The sequence below is a fragment of the Trichomycterus rosablanca genome, chromosome 20, assembly GCF_030014385.1.
Source record: "Trichomycterus rosablanca isolate fTriRos1 chromosome 20, fTriRos1.hap1, whole genome shotgun sequence".
NCBI lineage: Eukaryota > Metazoa > Chordata > Actinopteri > Siluriformes > Trichomycteridae > Trichomycterus > Trichomycterus rosablanca.
The window spans coordinates 1,577,501-1,597,879 of NC_086007.1; the positions used below are offsets into that span (position 1 = coordinate 1,577,501).

At 42.7% G+C, this 20,379-nt stretch overlaps 2 protein-coding genes across 2 annotated transcripts in view; one reads left to right on the plus strand and one right to left on the minus strand.

The window, feature by feature from the left end:
- Window positions 1-379, plus strand: part of kifap3b (kinesin-associated protein 3b) — a 17,064-nt gene extending 16,685 nt beyond the window's left edge. The window contains exon 20 of the mRNA XM_063016550.1: window positions 1-379. This exon is cut by the window's left edge and continues 296 nt beyond it. The gene's annotated coding sequence lies outside the window, so the exon portion shown is untranslated.
- A 3,254-nt stretch (window positions 380-3,633) lies between these two features.
- The window catches only part of niban1b (niban apoptosis regulator 1b), a 32,058-nt gene continuing 15,312 nt past the window's right edge, over window positions 3,634-20,379 (minus strand). The window contains exons 2-14 of the mRNA XM_063016592.1: window positions 19,845-19,975; window positions 15,731-15,859; window positions 15,313-15,427; window positions 14,366-14,530; window positions 12,583-12,698; window positions 10,071-10,175; window positions 9,766-9,928; window positions 8,912-9,099; window positions 8,050-8,196; window positions 7,791-7,901; window positions 7,580-7,687; window positions 6,371-6,482; window positions 3,634-5,066 (exon numbers count right to left, since the gene is read on the minus strand). Coding sequence (XP_062872662.1) covers window positions 4,168-5,066; window positions 6,371-6,482; window positions 7,580-7,687; window positions 7,791-7,901; window positions 8,050-8,196; window positions 8,912-9,099; window positions 9,766-9,928; window positions 10,071-10,175; window positions 12,583-12,698; window positions 14,366-14,530; window positions 15,313-15,427; window positions 15,731-15,859; window positions 19,845-19,975 — 2,489 coding nt within the window. The 3' untranslated portion in view covers window positions 3,634-4,167. The remainder of the gene's footprint in view (window positions 5,067-6,370; window positions 6,483-7,579; window positions 7,688-7,790; window positions 7,902-8,049; window positions 8,197-8,911; window positions 9,100-9,765; window positions 9,929-10,070; window positions 10,176-12,582; window positions 12,699-14,365; window positions 14,531-15,312; window positions 15,428-15,730; window positions 15,860-19,844; window positions 19,976-20,379) is intronic.

Sequence of the window (20,379 nt, forward strand, 5' to 3'; positions counted from 1 at the left end):
TACGGCCCACGATGCACAGGTGCAACCAGCACTTTAATGCTACATATTTAATATTTCTATATACGACCGCATGTTCTGGTCACCGTCTGATCATAAGAATTTGTTTTTCTAATATAGTTGCAGTTTTATTCCCATATTATTTAAAGCCGTGTATATTTTTTATATGTAGTTTTCTTAGATTTGTTTAGATTTGTTAGGTTAAACTGGCTGCACTTTAATTTTACTCTGAATGAATTCCACTCCACATGCTGTAAAAAGATGTACATACAGAAATATACTTGTTTATAATTACGTTGTGTTCATTATGCTGTACTAACTCCAACACTAACTCTATTACCTGTCCATCATCTCATTAAAACACTGTCGTGTAAGCACGCTATAAAACATCTAAATAAATAAATAAATATTAAATAAATGTCATTTTTGCTTCTTGGAGTCCAGCAGCAACTGGACCATAATACACAAAGTATTGGGACACCCCTCTTATTTATTGTTTGTTTGTTTGTTTATTAGGATTTTAACGTCATGTTTTACACTGTGGTTACATTCATGACAGAAACTGTAGTTACTCATTACACAGGTTTATATCAAACACAGTCATGGACAATTTAGTGTCTCCAATTCACCTCACTTGAGGAAACCGGAGCTGCCTGGGGAAACCCACATGGACACGGGGAGAACATGCAAACTCCACACAGAAAGGACCCGGACCGCCCCACCCGGGGATCGAACCCAGGACCTTCTTGCTGTGAGGCCACCGTGCCACCCCCTATTTACTGAGTTCAGATATTCCGGACACATTCATTCCTATCATTCCTAACAGTTTAGGGAAGGCCATTTTCTTTTTTTCCAGTTGACTGCTCCACAAATGAAGCTCAATAAATAAATACAGAGCTCGGACCTTTCCTAAAATTGTCTACTAATGTTATGGACTGTAGACGGTGGTCCCTAAATCTTAGATCTAGTGTCATAGATGTTCAAAAAGTTTCCTCACTTGTATATTTTGATTATAAGCGGTGAGGGTGGAGGAGGAGTAATCGCTCGTGTCTGGTCCGGACACTTATAGTTCGGATTTTTGGATGCTGAAAGAAGCTTTAAGGGGAAGAAGCTTTTCATGTGATGATGATGTGAGAGCAGTGGCGCATTAGTGGCTACGAGCTCAACCAAAAACATGTTTTATCTGACGGCATTAAAAAGTGAGTGTGTAGAAAAGGGATGTGATTTGTTTTTGAAATTTCTTATAAATAGAGTTAATGAGGAATGTTCTTTGAGGAACATTCTGAAGTTGTTGGGCTATTAGCTCATGCCAATTGGCTTGTAAGTGACATTAAACATTAAATCTTGTCTCTGTGCTGTTTACAGCAAAATGCCTGGATAAGAGAGGCTCAAAATCTCTACTTTCTGTTTTTATTTAAATTTTTTAAGCTGTATTTATGTATATTTGTGCATTGTGTGTATAGTGCCAAACGCGTCTTTTCTTCGACCAGCCAGCAGAGGTCGCACCAGCGATTAGAAATTCCTTAGTCCCACCCACCCAGAAGGTGTTAGCCAATCGTATCTGCGTGTAGGCGCCTGGCTGGCCAATAGGAGAGGTGAGATTGGATCTCGGGAGCTCAGGATGTCAGCACTGGTGGGTTAGTGTGTTTTACCGCGGCACCACGTGTTTATTTATGTTTAACATAAATATATTTGTTATAAGAAGTGAAAATTTATCTCCACATGAAGCAAATGAAGCAAGAGTCGTGAGCGCAGGTACAAAATATCAGTTTATTATGATTGTAAAAGTACAACTGGTCCAGTATAACTGCTCCATACACCAGCCTGCACCAGTTACTGACCTCATGACCTCACCAATAACACACATAAAAGTAAGCACTTCATCCCGGCCAAGGTTGCAGAGGGACCAGAGCCTACCTGGGGAAAATGGGCATGAGGCAGGAATACACCCCGGACAATAATCCTATGTACATCGACACCGATGGGCAGTAAAAAGTATAAAGTGGCCTCTTCACCTCCGGCATGTTTTGAAAGGAAAGAGAAAATTAAAGTACCTGGAGAAATGAAACACTCATCTACTATGTGGTTCAGTGAGCTACCGTCCCGTATTACAGGTAAACCTTCACTGGCGCCTAATCATCAGTTTAAATCATGGTCAATTTTGTATCTTTAATCTACCTCACTTACACGTCTTTGTACTCTGGGAGGAAACCGGGAATCGAACCCAGGACCTTCTCGTTGTGAATGACAGTGCTACCCACCGTGCCGCCCCCCCGCAATGAACTAATGTAGCGTAATAAATGAGCATCTGCAAGAATCGTGATGAAAAAAGTGTTAATTTGTATAAATGTATAATGTACAAAGTGCAGTGCTGTTTAAACTATATTTACAATAAAACATGAAACATTTTAATCTGGTTTCTGTAACATAAATGAATGTCAGTAAAAAAAAAAGTGAAATTAGCATTTAATATTGTATGTATATATAAAAAATCAGTTTATATAGGAATGATCTGTACGACGGCGTATCAGGACCACTGCTAATTTTAAGCTTCGATTTTAGAATTAAGTGGAAATATTCTGGACGGGGACGTGCAAGTTCTGCTTCAACTAAACAGACGATTTCCTCCAAGTCTGTCCGGTTCTTTCTTCTAAATAAACTCCTTAAAATAATGACACACTGATGCTGACGTGCAGGAGATCGAGGAGGTGAAACAAATATAAAATAAAAACGTTATCATCAGTGTCCCTCATTTTAACACCAGCAGGGGCTTCGACCAAAATATTCTTACTTTAGTCACAAGATTTAATGTGAATTAAGTCAACCTAGAAATGATTTCCACTTTATTCTCATAATTATTTTCACTTTCAAATCAGCACCTAAATTCATTATTCTCCTTTAAACGTGTGAGCCCACCGGTCTGCTCGTGTGTCTGAGAGCGTAAGGACCAGAATGGATGTCACGTTCCTGCCTTCTTGAGGTGGTAAAACAAATCACAGACAAATACAGCGAGCATAGTGGCTTCCTTCCAGCTTTATAGATTTCTGTTAACACTTAGAGCTGACTGGTGAAAAGAATTTATATTCACTTTATTCTCAAAAGTATTTCCTGTATTTTCTAATTATTTTCACTTAATTTTGGAAATTATTTCCACCTTAATTTTTAAATTATTTTCACTTTATTCTCAAAATTATTTCCACTTTATTTTCTACTTATTTTCACTTTATTTTCTAATTATTTCCACTTTATTTTCTAATTATTTTCACTTTATTTTCTAATTATTTCCACTTTATTTTCTAATTATTTTCACTTTATTTTAAAATTATTACCACTTTATTTTCTACTTATTTTTACTTTATTTTCTATATATTTTCACTTTATTTTTTAATTATTTTCACTTTATTTTCTAATTATTTTCACTTTATTTTTTAATTTTCACTTTATTTTCTAATTATTTTTACTTTATTTTCTAATTATTTCACTTTATTTTCTAATTATTTTAATTTTATTTTCTAATTATTTTAACTTTATTTTCTAATTATTTTCACTTTTATTTTAATTATTTTCACTTTATTTTTTAAATTATTTTCACTTTATTTTCTAATTATTTTCACTTTTTCTAATTATTTGACTTCATTTTTTAATTATTTTCACTTTATTCTCAAAACTATTTCTACTTTATTCCTGAGATTATTTCCACTTTAATTTTAAAATAATTTCCACTTTTTTCTTGTAACTTAATTTTTCACAGTGGCCCTGAAACGCCATTGTTACGTTCTAACTAGTAACTAATAGCAATCACAAGAAGATTTTGTCTAGTCGCTCCTTCTTCCTGGTCGTTACAGTAAATTTCTTACCGTTTTCTTAACGAGATTTAAATTTGTGTCAAAAGTATTAAATCTGATATTTTAGCTATGAAATAAACTCATCTGAGTTTTAACAACAATCATCAGTGCCAGTTTTGGCATAAAAGTGGTGCACTAAATATGTGGACAGCATTCCAAAATCACGGGCATCAACATGACACTGGCCTTGATTTGTGATCTGGAAAGGATTTCCAATTCTGGACTGTACATGTGGGGATTTGCACCCATCCAGTCAAATAATCATTTTGTGACACTTTGATACCGGTTTAATAGTTTTGACACAAACCGAACCCCTCATCGTCCTCTACTGAGTGTTCCTGTGTTCAGGACAAGGACTCACGATGTCCTCCACCTCGATGAGCTCCACCACCAGATCTCTAATGGCCTTCACGCTGTCCAGTTGCCCTTCTGGATCTGAGAGATCTGGGGTGCCGTTGCTCTCCGTGGGCACAGACTGTGAGGAAACGTCGCTCCCTAGTGGAGGATCAGAGGAACAGGGAAGCCCGTTTGTGGTCTCGGTGGTGGAGAGCTCTGTTGATGCTTCACTGACATCAGGAGTTGGTGAGGGACAGGATGGAGTTTCGGTCTGGGAATCTGAGGCGTCCTCGGCTTCGTCTGCGTCTGGCTGGACGGCACTAATACACGGCTCGTCAGTGGGCGCGGCCTCCGCCTCATCGATTTCGGAGTGAGGTGCTGGAGCATCGGTTTCCATCTCGTCTGTAATTTGAACCTCGAGAGGTTCTGTGAGGTGAACGGCGGGGTCTGCAGTCTCCTCGTCTTCAGCAGGCGATACAGGCTCTGATATGATAATTTTAGGGGACGTGTTGAGATCCGTCCCCGCATCACTCTGAGCTCCGCCCTGCTTGTCGGAGGATGAAACCACGTCAGGTCTGTCAGCTGAAGCGACCTCAGATGGACAAACTGGGACAGAAGAGGCCACATCAGGTACCGCCGCAGGTTTAGCCGCTTCGACGTCCATCACCTCCTGGTTCTTCTCCTCCTCTGTGGCTGGATTCTCCGAACCGCCGGATTTCTGCTCGGCCGTTTGCTTTGTACCGGCGGATGCGGGCGCTCTGGTCAGGCTGGACTGAGAGGTCTGAGGCGGCGTCCGGCTGTCGCTCAGGCTGCTCTGACTGACACACTGCAGCTCGGTGCTGTCCACGAACAGGTTGTGTTTCTTCAGCGTGGCCGCCTCCTTCACCACTGTTATTAGGAAAACAAATAGAAACAGACGTCAGAATCAGAAGGTATGTTTGCACACAAAAGAGATTTTTTGGTTGTTGGTAGCTCTCTACAGCCCGTATATATTCAAAATATAGCATAAAATAAATGATTAAAATTAAAAATATATAATTTTTGGGGGGTGATCTTTTTCAGATCACAAAAGAGACGGTGTGAAATAAATTCACAAAATAAACCAAACCAAATATGCAGCTCCTGAAAAATCAATCCTGGTTGGCCACCCTACAGCTACAACTGGCTCATGGTCAGGTGTCCAAATACTTTTGAACATATAGTGTACATGTATATACATAGATCTATGGATATATAACAACAGCCACTCTTCTGAGAAGGCTTCTCACAAGATTTTGAAGTACATCTGTGGGAATTTGTGTCCATTCAGTCACTTGTAAGCCTCAGTCGATGTTCCGGTTCATTCCAGAGCTGTTGAGTGGGGCTGAGGTCAGGACATGCTTGGTGCACAGGGGCTCAGTCATGCCGGAACAGGAAAGGGCCTTCCCTAAACTGTTGCTGCAAACTGAATTATTACACATGTTGGCGACTGTTGTGGATGTGATTTTAGGATTGTCTTGAATTAAAAAAATGCATGATTTTAATCCAAAACCCTTGGACCCCAAGATCATGGTGAATTTTCTTAGCCTTTCAAGTCTGCAACAGAAAAGGTTTCCTACTGGTGCTCTGTTTTCCTTTTACCCTTTAAAAACATGCAGAAGGTGAATTGGCTGTTCTAAACTAACCCTGTGCACGGTGTTCCAAAAAAATGAGGGCAAAAACGTTTCTTCTCCTCTGAATACATGATCCAACTCGATCGTCAACGTGTCTGCTGCTCTGATCTTCCATCTACTGACTCCAGACAACAGGGTCAGTTCTGCTCTCCTGGACATCCTGGACCTCAAGGAGATCCTGGACCTTCCCTTTTTGCACTTTTCTACTTCTCCTCATCCAGTCATTCATAGTTCCAGACTACAATCCCTCTGCTGCTTGCACCACCCCCCACGCTGGCCAAGAGGGACCACAAAATAGCATCCGCTCTGTCCTGAAGCGTGTAAAGTCACCTGCCTCTTCTTATCCCCCAGCCAGCAGTAGATCCTCACACACTGTGCTCTAGGTATTTCTCCACTATTCATGCTGGAACCTCGGCCAGACAGCGGGAGTCACCAAAAATGAAATGCCCCCCCCCAACCCTAAATGTCTCATATTTCTGAAGTAAATTTGGAAGTGAACCGTGATAAAGAAGCCGTGCAGGAGGAATAAAGCCGCTGTACCTTTGTTCACCTCGGCGTTCAGGATGTTCAGCAGTATGTCCTCGTACACGTTCTCCACCTGGATGAAGTTTGTGTAATCAGCAAAGATGTACTGCTCAAAGTTCTGCAGCTCCTACAGAGAACCCAAAAAACTCCAGTTAATATTCTGTATTTCAGATACACTATATAGACAAAAGTATTGGGACACCCCTTCTAATTTTAACCTTAACAATCGCTAACAGGTGTAATAAATCAATCACATAAAAAAAATATATGCTCCAATGTTGCAGCAACAGTTTAGGGAAGGCCCTTTCCTGTTCTGGTTGGATGATTTTTGGTGTTAAGAAATGCCAGTGGTCAAATAGATATAAGATATATTTTATTTGTCATATATTTATATACAGTTGTACAGTACAATGAAATTCTTTCTTCGCATATCCCAGCTTGTCTGGAAGTTGGGGTCAGAGCGCAGTGTCAGCCATCGTACGGCGCCCGTGGAGCAGACAGGGTTAAGGGCCTTGCTCAAGGACCCAACAGTGGCTGCATAGCAGAGCCTGGATTTGAACCGCCAATCTTCCAGTTGATAGCCCAAAGATCTACTCACTAGGCTACCACTGTCCAGCACAGAGCCGGAGCCCAGAACAGATGTTTTTTTCTGGTTAAGGTAGTAATCAGAAAGATGCTGGTTTAGGGCCCAGCAGTGCCAAGCTGCTGATGTTTGGGCCCCTGAGCGAGGCCCTTAACCCTCATTCGCTTGCATTGTATTTGGTAAAATACCGTAAATGTAAACTATAATGTTGATTGCCTGACCGTATAAATAATCCTTTAACTAAATGGGCACAAATACTCACAGACACACTCCAAAGCCTTTTTTTTTGAATAGTGGAGGCTGTTCTTGCCACAAGGAGCGGTGCACCTCCACAGTAACGCCCATCGTTTTTGCAATGAGGAATACTGGGGTGGTGCAGCCCACTAATCCTGAGATCCTTGATTGGCTGTGTCTGAAGGGAGCGGTGGCCCCAGTGATTCCAGAGGAGCCAGCACCACAACAACCCTGACCAGGATAAAGTCATGCTCATGGTTCATAATCAGGCGTCCACATACAATTAGTCATGTATATGTTATAGGTTACAAAATTTATGGAACCTCATAGTCTGGGTGGCATACACGTCCCTTAAAAGTGTGCATCAGCTCTAGGCTCTTCTGGTTGACTGGAATGAGAATACGTACAGTTTTGCAGCTGGGTGCCAGGTTCCTCCGGATGGCGGGCAGCGTGATGTCCACCAGAGCCTCCTGAAAGATCTTCTTCCTAATCGTACTGCTGTCGTAGTCGTATTGCTAAAACACACAGACAGGAAACTGCTATTAGATATTAATCGATCACAGATGCACTTATTGGCAGTTTTAGATCACATGTTTGGGTCTCGTTATTTAGGATCACCTTCAGAACACGGAGCTTGGCTTTCTCCATGACTGAGCCCAGCTCTTCAGGTCTGTCCTTAACGGCTGACTGAAGCAACATCTCAAACGTGTACACGGCATTCTCCATCAGCTAAAAACAAGCAGAGCGACCATAAAACCAGCTGATATATTAAAATGAACAACAGAGGGCGCTGCTCGATAGTGTGCATATATTGAAGGAACGAGAGCAGGCTCGGGAGATGATGGTCCCCAGAGCGGAGCTGCGCGCTGAGGCCCACCTGCTGCATGTGGCTCTGCGTGTTGTGCACCACCAGGGTGGAGTTGGAGAACCTGAAGCGAGTGCGCAGTTCGTGGAGCTGCTCCTTCAGCACGGAGACACGCTGATAACAATCCTCCAGCTGTGTGTGAGATATGTCCTCCAAAGCCTGGACACCAAAACAAAAAACACCAAAAACACCAAATCAGCACCTAAATTCATTATTCTTCATTAGAAGTCAAACCTCTGTGTAACGTGCGAGCCCAACGGTCTGCTCAGGTGCTCTAAGGCGTATTTGAATGTCATGTTCTTGATTGCTTGAGGTGGTAGAACGAATCACAGACAAATACAGCGAGCATACTGGCTTCACTCCGGCTTTATAGCTTTCTGTTCGCATGTAAAGCTGACTGGTGAAAAGAAGCGGCTGCCGGCTCCACAGAGCAGACGTGGGCTAGCCTGTGGCCCTGCTTGACAAGCGTGAGTTAGTGCATAGGCCGCACCTACACACACAGGGATCAGTATCGCGTAAAGAGAGTCGCGCACTGCTATCCGTTATTCATCATCTCTGTGCAGTGCCTCGACCAGCCACCAGAGGTCACAACTGCAGCAGTAATGAGAAATCTCTTCAGCCTGTCCTCCCTCAGACACAGCCAATTATGCCTATGCAGTGGTGGGATAGCGTGGAAGCGAGCCTTCTTATCCAATATCAGTACCTGACCTCACAAATGCTCTTCTGAGGTGGAATTTAAAGACAAAATCTTCATTTAAAAAAGCTTCACAAATAAAACTGGCTGAATGACCCACTAGGTGCCTCTAAAACAAGGTAAAATATCCATAATAACTCTGTAATAAAGTGTATTAGCATCTATTTTTTAGGTTCATACTTTTGTAAGACCCTCCAGCGTTCCTCCAGACTGAAAGTCCTTGCAGATCCGGCTCAGCTCCCCCTCCAGACGCTGCCTCACAGCCTCGAACCCTGAACTGACCGGCCCCATCAACTCCTCCAGGATAGAAGCCAGATACGGAGAGACGCTCTCAGAGCAGAACTTCAGCGCCGGATCCGACACCAGACCTGCAAAAACACAGACGCAGAACACCACAGAAACCATTAAAATTCTTATGGAAGCTCCGGACACATCCAGACCTGATTACCAGAATGTTTGAGCTTGTGTTTATGCTCCAGATCTTCACTGAAGGACATTTAAAATGTAAATGTAATGTAGATATAAACGGTTCGACCCGTCATTATCTGTGATCTAAGCACGTCTGGTTCTTTACTGATAAATGAAGCTTCGGCTGGATGTTCTCACGCCCACAGCGACCTCAATCATTTTGAATCCAAAGAATCTTGGTGCGACCTTAAACCCGTCTGAATTCGACTGTCCAGCTAAATATAGTCATTTAGTCATATAGTAAGAATCACTCTCAAAAAAGCTCTGAAAGTCCTGAACAGAGATGTGAGAGCTTTTAAAACGAGCACTTCTTGATAAATCAGGCCTTCTAGGCAAGAGCAACAAGAAAGAAACCCCCGTTGAGCAGTCTGGTTGGGGTTTGGCATCATGAGGATGAAGATTCGGCCTGATTAAAGGAACATTTCACTCCCTCGGAGGATCTAGCAAAAACAGGCAGTGCACATCAGTCGGCTTATCCCATCCCTACAGTGAAACATGGTGGTGGTAGCAACATCAGACCTTCACCTCACACTGATGTTATTCTCTTTAAACATGTAAAGAATTACCTTGCAGTTTGGTCTGCAGAAAATTGCAAGAGTTGATGATCTGGTCCATGTCGGAGCGAATGAGCGCCTCCTGCTGTTTTACCGCCTCGCTGCACTCTTCCTTCAGCTTACGCAGTCCATCGCTTAGCTGCTCCTGCACCAGCTCGTACGCTACCTTCACCGTCTACGAGAAAATGCACCGATACACTTTTTATTTCCTCCTCGTACGCCATTGGGGTCTCCAGCAGCGGAAAAGGAACTGGCTATGCATAAAAACTGGGAGAAAAAGGGAGAACATGCAGAAATAATAATAAACAGTGACCGACCGTGAACCAGACCCTCTTCCTGTCTGCCTTCTTCCCCTTCAGCCTGGGCAGCAGCTCGGTCTGCAGAGATGGTAACAGCTCCTCCATCACCAGGTTAGCCATCACCTACACACAATAACAGTCTCACTAAGGTTCCAGGAGGGTAAAGTTCACACGGACTGACCTGATAGCTCACTCACTCATGTTTAACAGGCTGAAAATGATCCACAAGGTGGCGCTCCAACTGAAGCAGCTTTAGTGAGCATCAGTGTTGATGCTGGTAGGAGCTTCAATGAGTGTCACTACCTGCCAAAAAGTTCTCAGGGGTTTCCAACACCTCCATCATCACACGCTTTACAGGCTCATTTTACTATCTGGAATGATTGCGTGCTAAATATGATAAAACATATGATGTTGGGAGTGGTCTTTTCCCACATGACAACCCCTTATCCATATCCAGAGAACACAAGAGCTCACCAACCGGTTAAATGAAGATGAAAGTTATGTAATCTGTCCCCACCAGTGCCGAGATCTAGAGCTCTCAGCTGTGCTATCGACCGTCCGGGTGCCCATACGGACACACGATTGGCTGGATGTCTCTGGGGCATGCAAAGTGGAACTATGTCAAGGGCTAATTATAAATAGGATAAACAAAGGGGGGGAAGGTGCAGCTGGGCTTGCAGGTCTTGGCATGCTTGCTGTTGCAGTGCATTCTGGGACTTGTAGTATCAACAGTGGTGTGCTCTAGGGAGGGACAACGGCTGAAACAGGGTTCCTCGTTTGCTGGGACGACTCCTAGCAGGTGAAAAGAGGTGCCTGCTAGGAGTCGGGAGGGGGGGGGTGCAGCCTCCTTGATCGGAGGTGGGGGGTGGCAGCAGTCGACTGGATTGTAAATAGAAGATAAAATAGAAGATAAAAAATTCATTTAAAAAAACTAAATGGATTTGATGGTGTATCACAGTTATATTTCAGTCACGTGAAAGTGAAAGCTGATTTTAATTTTATATTATTTTAATATTATTGTAATAATGCAGGAGGCACCAGGGAGGACGTGAACTTTATATTTTTAAAAACAAAACCCAGGAATAAACGAATCATTTTCACCAGAGGGAATAAAATAAATATTTCATTCGTGGTGGCGTCAGTTACACCAAACCGTGAGTCACAAACGCCTGGCAAAGTCCCTGTGTACCCACACACACCACACACACACACACACACACACACACACACACACACACACACACACACACACACAAGCACACACTCATATAAGTACCACTCTCTCTACCCACACAAACACATAAGCACCATTCTCTCTATACACAAACACACACACACACACACACATACACACACAAACATATATAAGCAACACTCTATCCACACACACACACACACACACATAAGCACCTCTCTCTATACACAAACACACACACACACACATACACACAAACAAATATAAGCAACACTCTATCCACACACACACACACACACACACAAACAAATATAAGCAACACTCTATCCACACACACACACACACATACACACAAACAAATATAAGCAACACTCTATCCACACACACACACACACACACACACACATAAGCACCTCTCTCTATACACACACACACCATTCTCTCTCTACACACACACACATAAGCACCATTCTCTCTATACACAAACACACACACATATATAAGCAACACTCTCTATCTACACACACAAACACACACATATAAGTACAACTCTCTCTCTCGCTACACACACACACACACATAAGCACCACTCTCTCTATACACAAACACACAGACACACACACATAAGCACCACTCTCTCTCTCTACACACACACACACACACACTTCCACTACTGGATGACTGTGTGCTTAGTGTGGCTCTCTGTATGCAATGCTGGCAGGTGAAAAGATGTGACGAGCAACTGCACATGTGTGTGTGTGTGGGGGGAGGGGGGGGGCCTGATGGTCTCAGCTCTCCCTGACCAGTCTATGAGGGAAACAGTCTACGATCAGACTGGGAGAAAAACAGGAAAACAGGAATTCATGGAGGATTGATGTTCTGTGTACAGAAAAATGTCGTGATAACTAGAGAAAAAGCAAATCCAGCGTTCCACAGAAAGTGACAGAGTGTGTGGGAATTCTGCGCTACATTCGGACCTGAATGACTTGTTGTTATCGGGGGAACAATAAATTCCACGCTCTATCAGAGACATGTTTTCAGTGGAATGTAAGGTCAGCCGTCCGCGAGCTATAACCGGGGATTCAAAATACAACAGCAGGTTCACATGTGAATAGTTATGAAGTAGTTTGACAGCTGACCCACGTTATGAGTTGCCACTTTTGGCTGTCAGAGGGGGCATGGAGGCGCAGATGATTGATGTGTCAGTCTCTCTTGATTGACAGTCACCTGTTGCAGCTTTGTGAGTGGTTATTCGCTCCAGGTGGACGTTCTTCTACATATTACGGTTTCTACACACCTTCAAAAACAAACAGAAAACATTAAACAACTGCTCACCTGACAGTCGTTGCCCACCAACATCTCCCAGGATTCATAGTGTCCCTTCTCTTGTCTGTAGAAATAAATGGCCTTCAGGAACGCCTGGGCTTCACACGCGCTCGTCCTCAGACAGTCTGCACACAGACGGACGGACATTAATGGGTAATAAATGACATTAGGGGCGCACTGATCTAATACCACAGACATCATACAGAGAGACGGGTCCAGGCTCCCGTCTGGTCAGATATGGGGGGTCTGATAACAGCACAGCGTCTCTACCGGGTTCAAATCGAGTCTGTGACCAGATCATTCCAAAATCTGTTTATTTTAAGATTCTCAGGATGTGAAGCTACAACTGGATTTAGATCAATGTGTTACTGCGTAACCGAATTGTTATCTGTAGATCAGACAGAATTGATCTCTAATAATCAGACAGCAGTAGATCTTTGGTAATCAGACAGCAGTAGATCTTTAATAATCAGACTGCAGTAGATCTCTAATAATCAAACTGCAGTAGATCTCTAATAATCAGATTGCAGTAGCTCTCTAATAATCAGACAGCAGTAGATCTTTGGTAATCAAACTGCAGTAGATTTCTAATAACCAGACTGCAGATCTGGAATGATCAGACTGCAGTAGATCTCTAATAATTGGACTGCAGTAGATCTGTAATAATCAGATTGCAGTAGATCTCTAATAATCAGATTGCAGTAGATCTCTGATAATCAGACTGCAGTACATAAACAGCACTTGGAAAGCATGATGAGTGACACCAGACCAATACACATACTGGCATGTGTCATGTAGAGAAATTCGCTCTGCACTACAAGACCTATTGGTCTGCAGGAAACACACACACACACACACACACACACACACACACACACAGACTGAGACATGAAGGTGAATTTCAGTAGAACTGGGGTGAGAAGAGGAGAGCAAAACCACTAAAACCACGACAAGCAATCGAAGCTTCTCTTCCTCCAGCACAGGAAATGCAGCTACACTACGCCACGCTATGCTAGCTTGCGCTGGATATTATCAGTGTTACCAAGAGCAACGACAAAACAGCAGCTCGTCTTCACTCCAAACAAGAGCGCTGCCACCTCACCAAACTGCTGCCATGGCATCCTCAAGCTGCCCACATCTGTGAGCTATTAAAACACCAAACACATCTCTGACAACAGCTTGGGGAAGGCCCTCGTCTGCTCCAGCCTGACTGTCCCCATGTGGTCCATTAAGACATGGTTAGAATGCACACGTGGAACAGTGGTCTCTTACTAGGTTTGAAAGAAGACCCCAAATTCTGACATGAATTGCCAGTTAGACAACGTGACACTGTTCACAGCCAAGTGAGCTTTATATCACTGTGGACCAAAAGGGCTGCACTCACTGCGAGAAAGAAGCCGCTTCAAAACAAGATTAGGAACAACGGAACAAAGGTGCAGCAAAACTGGCCTTGAAATACATGGGCACAGAGAAGTCACCAGTCGTAGCCGATCCTAACCACTTACAGGAAATTAGGACGTCACGACACAAAATTGATCAGAAGTAAAAACGAGGAGCTAAAAACAGAGGTGCAGTGGTAAATTATGCCAGCCTACTACTGGTGGGATTTAGGGTTCAAAGGGGGCCACTGATTCCCGGAGAAACCGGACCCACCGTGACCCTGACCATTTTTAAGATAGGGATAATTATACGATAAGAATACGAAGGAAGGATGAATAAGGACGTGTGTGTGTGTGTGGGTGTGTGTGTGTGTGGGTGTGTGTGTGTGTGTGTGGGTGTGTGTATTATTTACCATGATTCTGGTGACGGACGCAGTCGGATAAAATGGAGACGAAGCGAATCTGTTGGTCCTCCTCCTGAAAGCTGAAGTAAACGTCTCTGGTATAAGGGAGCCGCAGGTAAACAGCAAACGGACCCGGGACGCTCAGCGGGGGCGACGCCGCCTCCTCCTTCGAGCCTGAGCAGAATTTCAAAGGGGCAGGAGAGTTTAAATCAGGTGGATTAGAAGCAGAGCGTAAACCCTTGGCCATTTTGACTGACCCTTTAATAGGTCCTTACCACTTAATTAAATGTTAAATTAAATATTGCACTATATGGACAAAAGTATTCGGATACCTGACCACGAGCTTGTTGGACGTCCCATTTCAAAAACAACCGGTATTAAATTAGCGTGACCTCTGTGTCAACAGCCGCTGATCTGATGCGCTTCTCACAACATTTTGAACGTCTGTATATACGGGTATGGGAATTTGTGCCCATTCAGTAAAAAATGACAACATTTGTGTGACTGGGCGCCAGTGTTAATGTGGATCTTGTAGCCTAGCGGGTAGAGCTTTGGGTTATCAATCGATTGAGTTCCAACCTCAGATCTGCCATGCTGCCACCGTTGGGCCCTTGAGCAAGGCCCTTAACTCTCTCGGCTCCAGGGGCACCATATAGTGGCTGACCCCAGCCTCCAAACAAGCTGAGCATGTGTGAATGTACATATGACAATAAAGGCGTTCTATTCTATTCTATTTATAGAGCTTGTTTTGTGCACAGGGGTCCAGTCATGCTGGAATAGAAAAGAGCCTTCCCTAAAGTGTTCCTGCAAAGTGGAAAGCATATGACGTCCTATATATAACTGATTTATTACACCTGTTAGCAACTGTTGTGGCTAAAACACATGAATTCAATCATTAAAATGGGCGTCCCAATACTTTTGTCCGTATAGGGTATGTAGGATTAATAAACACTTACTGTTGAGGTCGGGGAAGGCCTTGTCCACTAGAGCACAGTATTTCTCCTGTGAGGTCAGCACTGTGCCCCCTGATAGCTGCAGTGAGTGACGGGCAGGAAGTCCTTTAGTAAAAGTCTGAAGATGCAGAACAGGATGCATACGATTAATAAAATACAAAACATAAATCAAATATTTGTATATAACATTTATTGACTGGATTTATATAAATGGAGACCTAATTGGCCAACATTCATACAAATGCTCATTTGACTAAACTGAATCGGCACAAATTCCCACAGACATGCTTCAAAGTCTTGTGAGACTGTCACTCTGTTTCAATACCGTCAAGCTCATGGTCGTGCGTCCGAATACTTTTTGACATATCGTGAATAAGTCAGGCCGCTGATACAGGACACGAGGTGAAAACTGGGCCGTTACCTCCTGGCTGTCATGGAGCTCGAGGCTGTAATCGGCCCGCACCACCACAAACCTCTCCTTCCACTTCCTGCTGTCGTCGAAGTGCAGCACCTTCTCCTTATATATCAGTTCAGAGGCCTGAGGTGGGTCCTGCGCACACACACACACACACACAAAGACAGTCGAAATGTCAACACATAAAAACATTTATGAGTAAGTGTAACAGGGGCGGGTCGCGCCGCACCACTGAGGCACCTGGCACGCCCCACACCTGCGAGAACTGAAAACTGAACCCAGTTTGGACAAAACTGTGACCAAAAGGCAACAAACACAAAGGGGATGAACACCAGAAACAAAATAACAGAAACAAAGTACCATATGAAAGACACATAAACAAAAACAGCCCACAGTGGAGAAAGTGGACAGGAAAGGGAAAGAAAGGGGCGCTCGGGTGGCACGCTGGCAAAACAGGCTAGCCCACCAGTGCTGAGATCTCAAGCTCTCAAGTTCGAGTCTCAGTGCTGCTATCAGCCGGCCGGGCGCCTACACAGACACACGATTGGCTGTAGGTCTGTAGGAGGAGGGACGATAGCTATCTATCTATCTATCTGTCTGTCTGTCTGTCTATCAGTCAGTCTGTCTATCTATCTATCTACAGTGCCTTGCAAAAGTATTCAGCCCCCTTGAACTTTTCAACCTTTTGCCACATTTCAGGCTTTAAACATAAAGATATGAAATTTTAATTTTTTGTGAAGAATCAATAACAAGTGCGACACAATTGTGAAGTGGAACGAAATTTATTGGATATTTTAAACTTTTTTTAGAAATAAAAACCTGAAAAGTGGGGCGTGCAATATTATTCAGCCCCTTTACTTTCAGTGCAGCAAACTCACTCCAGAAGTTCAGTGAAGATCTCTGAATGATCCAGTGTTGACCTAAATGACTGATGGTGATAAATAGAATCCACCTGTGTGTAATCAAGTCTCCGTATAAATGCACCTGCTCTGTGATAGTCTCAGAGTTCTGTTTAAAGCGCAGAGAGCATCATGAAGACCAAGAAACACACCAGGCAGGTCCGAGATACTGTTGTGGAGAAGTTTAAAGCCGAATTTGGATACAAAAAGATTTCCCAAGCTTTAAACATCTCAAGGAGCACTGTGCAAGCGATCATATTGAAATGAAGGGAGTATCAGACCACTGCAAATCTACCAAGACCCGGCCGTCCCTCTAAACTTTCAGCTCAAACAAGGAGAAGACTGATCAGAGATGCAGCCAAGAGGCCCATGATCACTCTGAATGAACTGCAGAGATCTACAGCTGAGGTGGGAGAATCTGTCCATAGGACAACAATCAGTCGTACACTGCACAAATCTGGCCTTTATGGAAGAGTGGCAAGAAGAAAGCCATTTCTCAAAGATATCTATAAAAAGTCACCTGGGAGACACACCAAGCATGTGGAAGAAGGTGCTCTGGTCAGATGAAACCAAAATCGAACTTTTTGGCCACAACGCAAAACGTTATGTTTGGCATAAAAGCAACACAGCTCATCACCCTGAACACACCATCCCCACTGTCAAACATGGTGGTGGCAGCATCATGGTTTTGGCCTGCTTTTCTTCAGCAGGGACAGGGAAGATGGTTAAAATTGATGGGAAGATGGATGGAGCCAAATACAGGACCATTCTGGAAGAAAACCTGTTGCAGTCTGCAAAAGACCTGAGACTGGGACGGAGATTTATCTTCCAACAAGACAATGATCCAAAACATAAAGCAAAATCTACAATGGAATGGTTCACAAATAAACGTATCCAGGTGTTAGAATGGCCAAGTCAAAGTCCAGACCTGAATCCCATCGAGAATCTGTGGAAAGAGCTGAAAACTGCTGTTCACAAACGCTCTCCATCCAACCTCACTGAGCTCGAACTGTTTTGCAAGGAAGAATGGGCAAAAATTTCAGTATCTCGATGTGCAAAACTGATAGAGACATACCCCAAGCGACTTGCAGCTGTAATCGCAGCAAAAGGTGGCGCTACAAAGTATTAACGCAAGGGGGCTGAATAATATTGCATGCCCCACTTTTCAGTTTTTTATTTCTAAAAAAAGTTTAAAATATCCAATAAATTTCGTTCTACTTCACGATTGTGTCCCACTTGTTGTTGATTGTTCACAAAAAATTACAATTTCATATCTTTATGTTTAAAGCCTGAAATGTGGCAAAAGGTTGAAAAGTTCAAGGGGGCTGAATACTTTTGCAAGGCACTGTATATGTCTGTCAGTCTATCTATCTATTTATCTGTCTATCTATCTGTATATCAATATATCTATCTGTCTGTCTGTCTGTCTGTCTGTCTGTCTATCTATCTATCTATCTATAATCTATCTGTCTGTCTGTCTGTCTGTCTGTCTGTCTGTCTATCTATCTATCTATCTATCTATCTATCTATCTGTCTGTCTGTCTGTCTATCTGTCTTTCTGTCTATCTATCTATCTATCTGTCTGTCTGTCTGTCTGTCTGTCTATCTATCTATCTATCTATCTATCATATATCTATCTATCAGTCTGTCTGTCTGTCTGTCTGTCTGTCTGTCTGTCTGTCTGTCTGTCCGTCCATCCATCTATCTATCTATCTATCATATATCTATCTGTCTGTCTGTCTGTCTGTCTGTCTATCTATCATATATCTATCTATCTATCTATCTATCTATCTATCTATCTATCTATCTATCTATCTATCTATCTATCTATCTATCTATCTATCTATCATATGTCTGTCTATCTATCTATCTATCTATCATATGTCTGTCTGTCTATCTATCTATCTATCTATCTATCTATCTATCTATCTGTCTATCTATCTATCTATCTATCTATCTATCATATGTCTATCTATCTATCTATCTATCTATCTATCTATCTATCTATCTATCTATCTATCTATCTATCTATCTATCTATCTATCTATCTATCTATCTATCTATCATATGTCTGTCTATCTATCTATCTATCATATGTCTATCTATCTATCTATCTATCTATCTATCTATCTATCTATCTATCTATCTATCTATCTATCTATCTATCTATCTATCATATGTCTGTCTATCTATCTATCTATCTATCTATCTATCTATCTATCTATCTATCTATCTATCTATCTATCTATCTATCATATGTCTGTCTATCTATCTATCTATCTATCTATCTATCTATCTATCTATCTATCTATCTATCTATCTATCTATCTATCTATCTATCATATGTCTGTCTATCTATCTATCTATCTATCTATCTATCTATCTATCTATCTATCATATGTCTATCTATCTATCTATCTATCTATCTATCTATCTATCTATCTATCTATCTATCATATGTCTATCTATCTATCTATCTATCTATCTATCTATCTATCTATCTATCTATCTATCTATCTATCTATCTATCTATCTATCTATCTATGTCTTGCTGCATAATACGTCTAAACTCCTGATATCAGTGTTCTTTATACCACCTGTCCGTGGTTTCAACTCTGTCTTTTCTGTGTCAATGTACGTAACGGTATGTAATGCTGGTTGAGTGATAGATACTGTGGCGGCTAAAATCATGTTACTCCACACCAGACCTCCAAACCTGTGAAACCAGGTCTATATGGACCTCTGTTTGAGTTCAGACTGGCACCCGGCCCCTCCGACATGTGTAAACGATGCATCGTTGGACAACACGCTCAACCACTCGCACCCTCGAGCTCGAGCTGTCGGTCGATACAAATGTTATGATTATTTATTGACATTATTGAAATGATTGTGCCGGCGAAGTTCAACCAGCAAACCAAACATCAACTCGGCATGTTCTTCCTGTGTCAGTGTGGGTTTCCTCCTGTTCCTGCAAGTCCAACTACATGCAGTCAGGTCGACTGGAGCTACTAGACATGTTCCTGTGATGGACTGGTGACCTCTCCAGGGTGTTTCCTACCTTTCACCCAGTGAATTGTACCCACTGTAGCCCTGACCAGGATAAATTGGTGGTAGGGACCAGGATTTGACCAGGACAAATCTGTGGTGTGACGTCAGAACTCAAACCAACACACGTCAGACGTACGTTTGAGGGTGTGAAAACTTTTGAGGTTGTGAGGTACCTTCTGTTTGAGGAGCTGTGTGTGGACGGTCTGCTGCTGCTCCACTTCATCACGCAGCTTAGAGAAGAACGCCACGCAGTGCTGCCGCCTGTAGTGAGGACTGAAGTTATTCAGCTCAGCCTCGGTCCTTCCTACACACACACACACACACACATTTAATCAATATAATACTTCATTAATAATCAGACCATTAATAAAATAAAAAAGTCCAGAAACAGCGACACCACCAGGACGTTTTCACACCGGAACCTTCAGTGCAGCTCATGAAAAAGTCACATGATCATTCTGGACTTTGTACAAAAGTATGTGGACACCTGACCAGCTTGCTAAAAATCCAATTTCTAAAGCATGGGCTTTGATATCGACTTAAAAATAAAAGAGAAAAATATTCTTTAGGAACTGTTAGAGGAGAATATCGAGGAACTGTAGCGGACCGCTTCCTTTCCCCTGCACCAGAGGGGTTCATATGGAGATCCGTATCGCGCACGGAGAGTCACGCACTGATCTCTATTATCCCGCGTCTCTGTGCAGCACC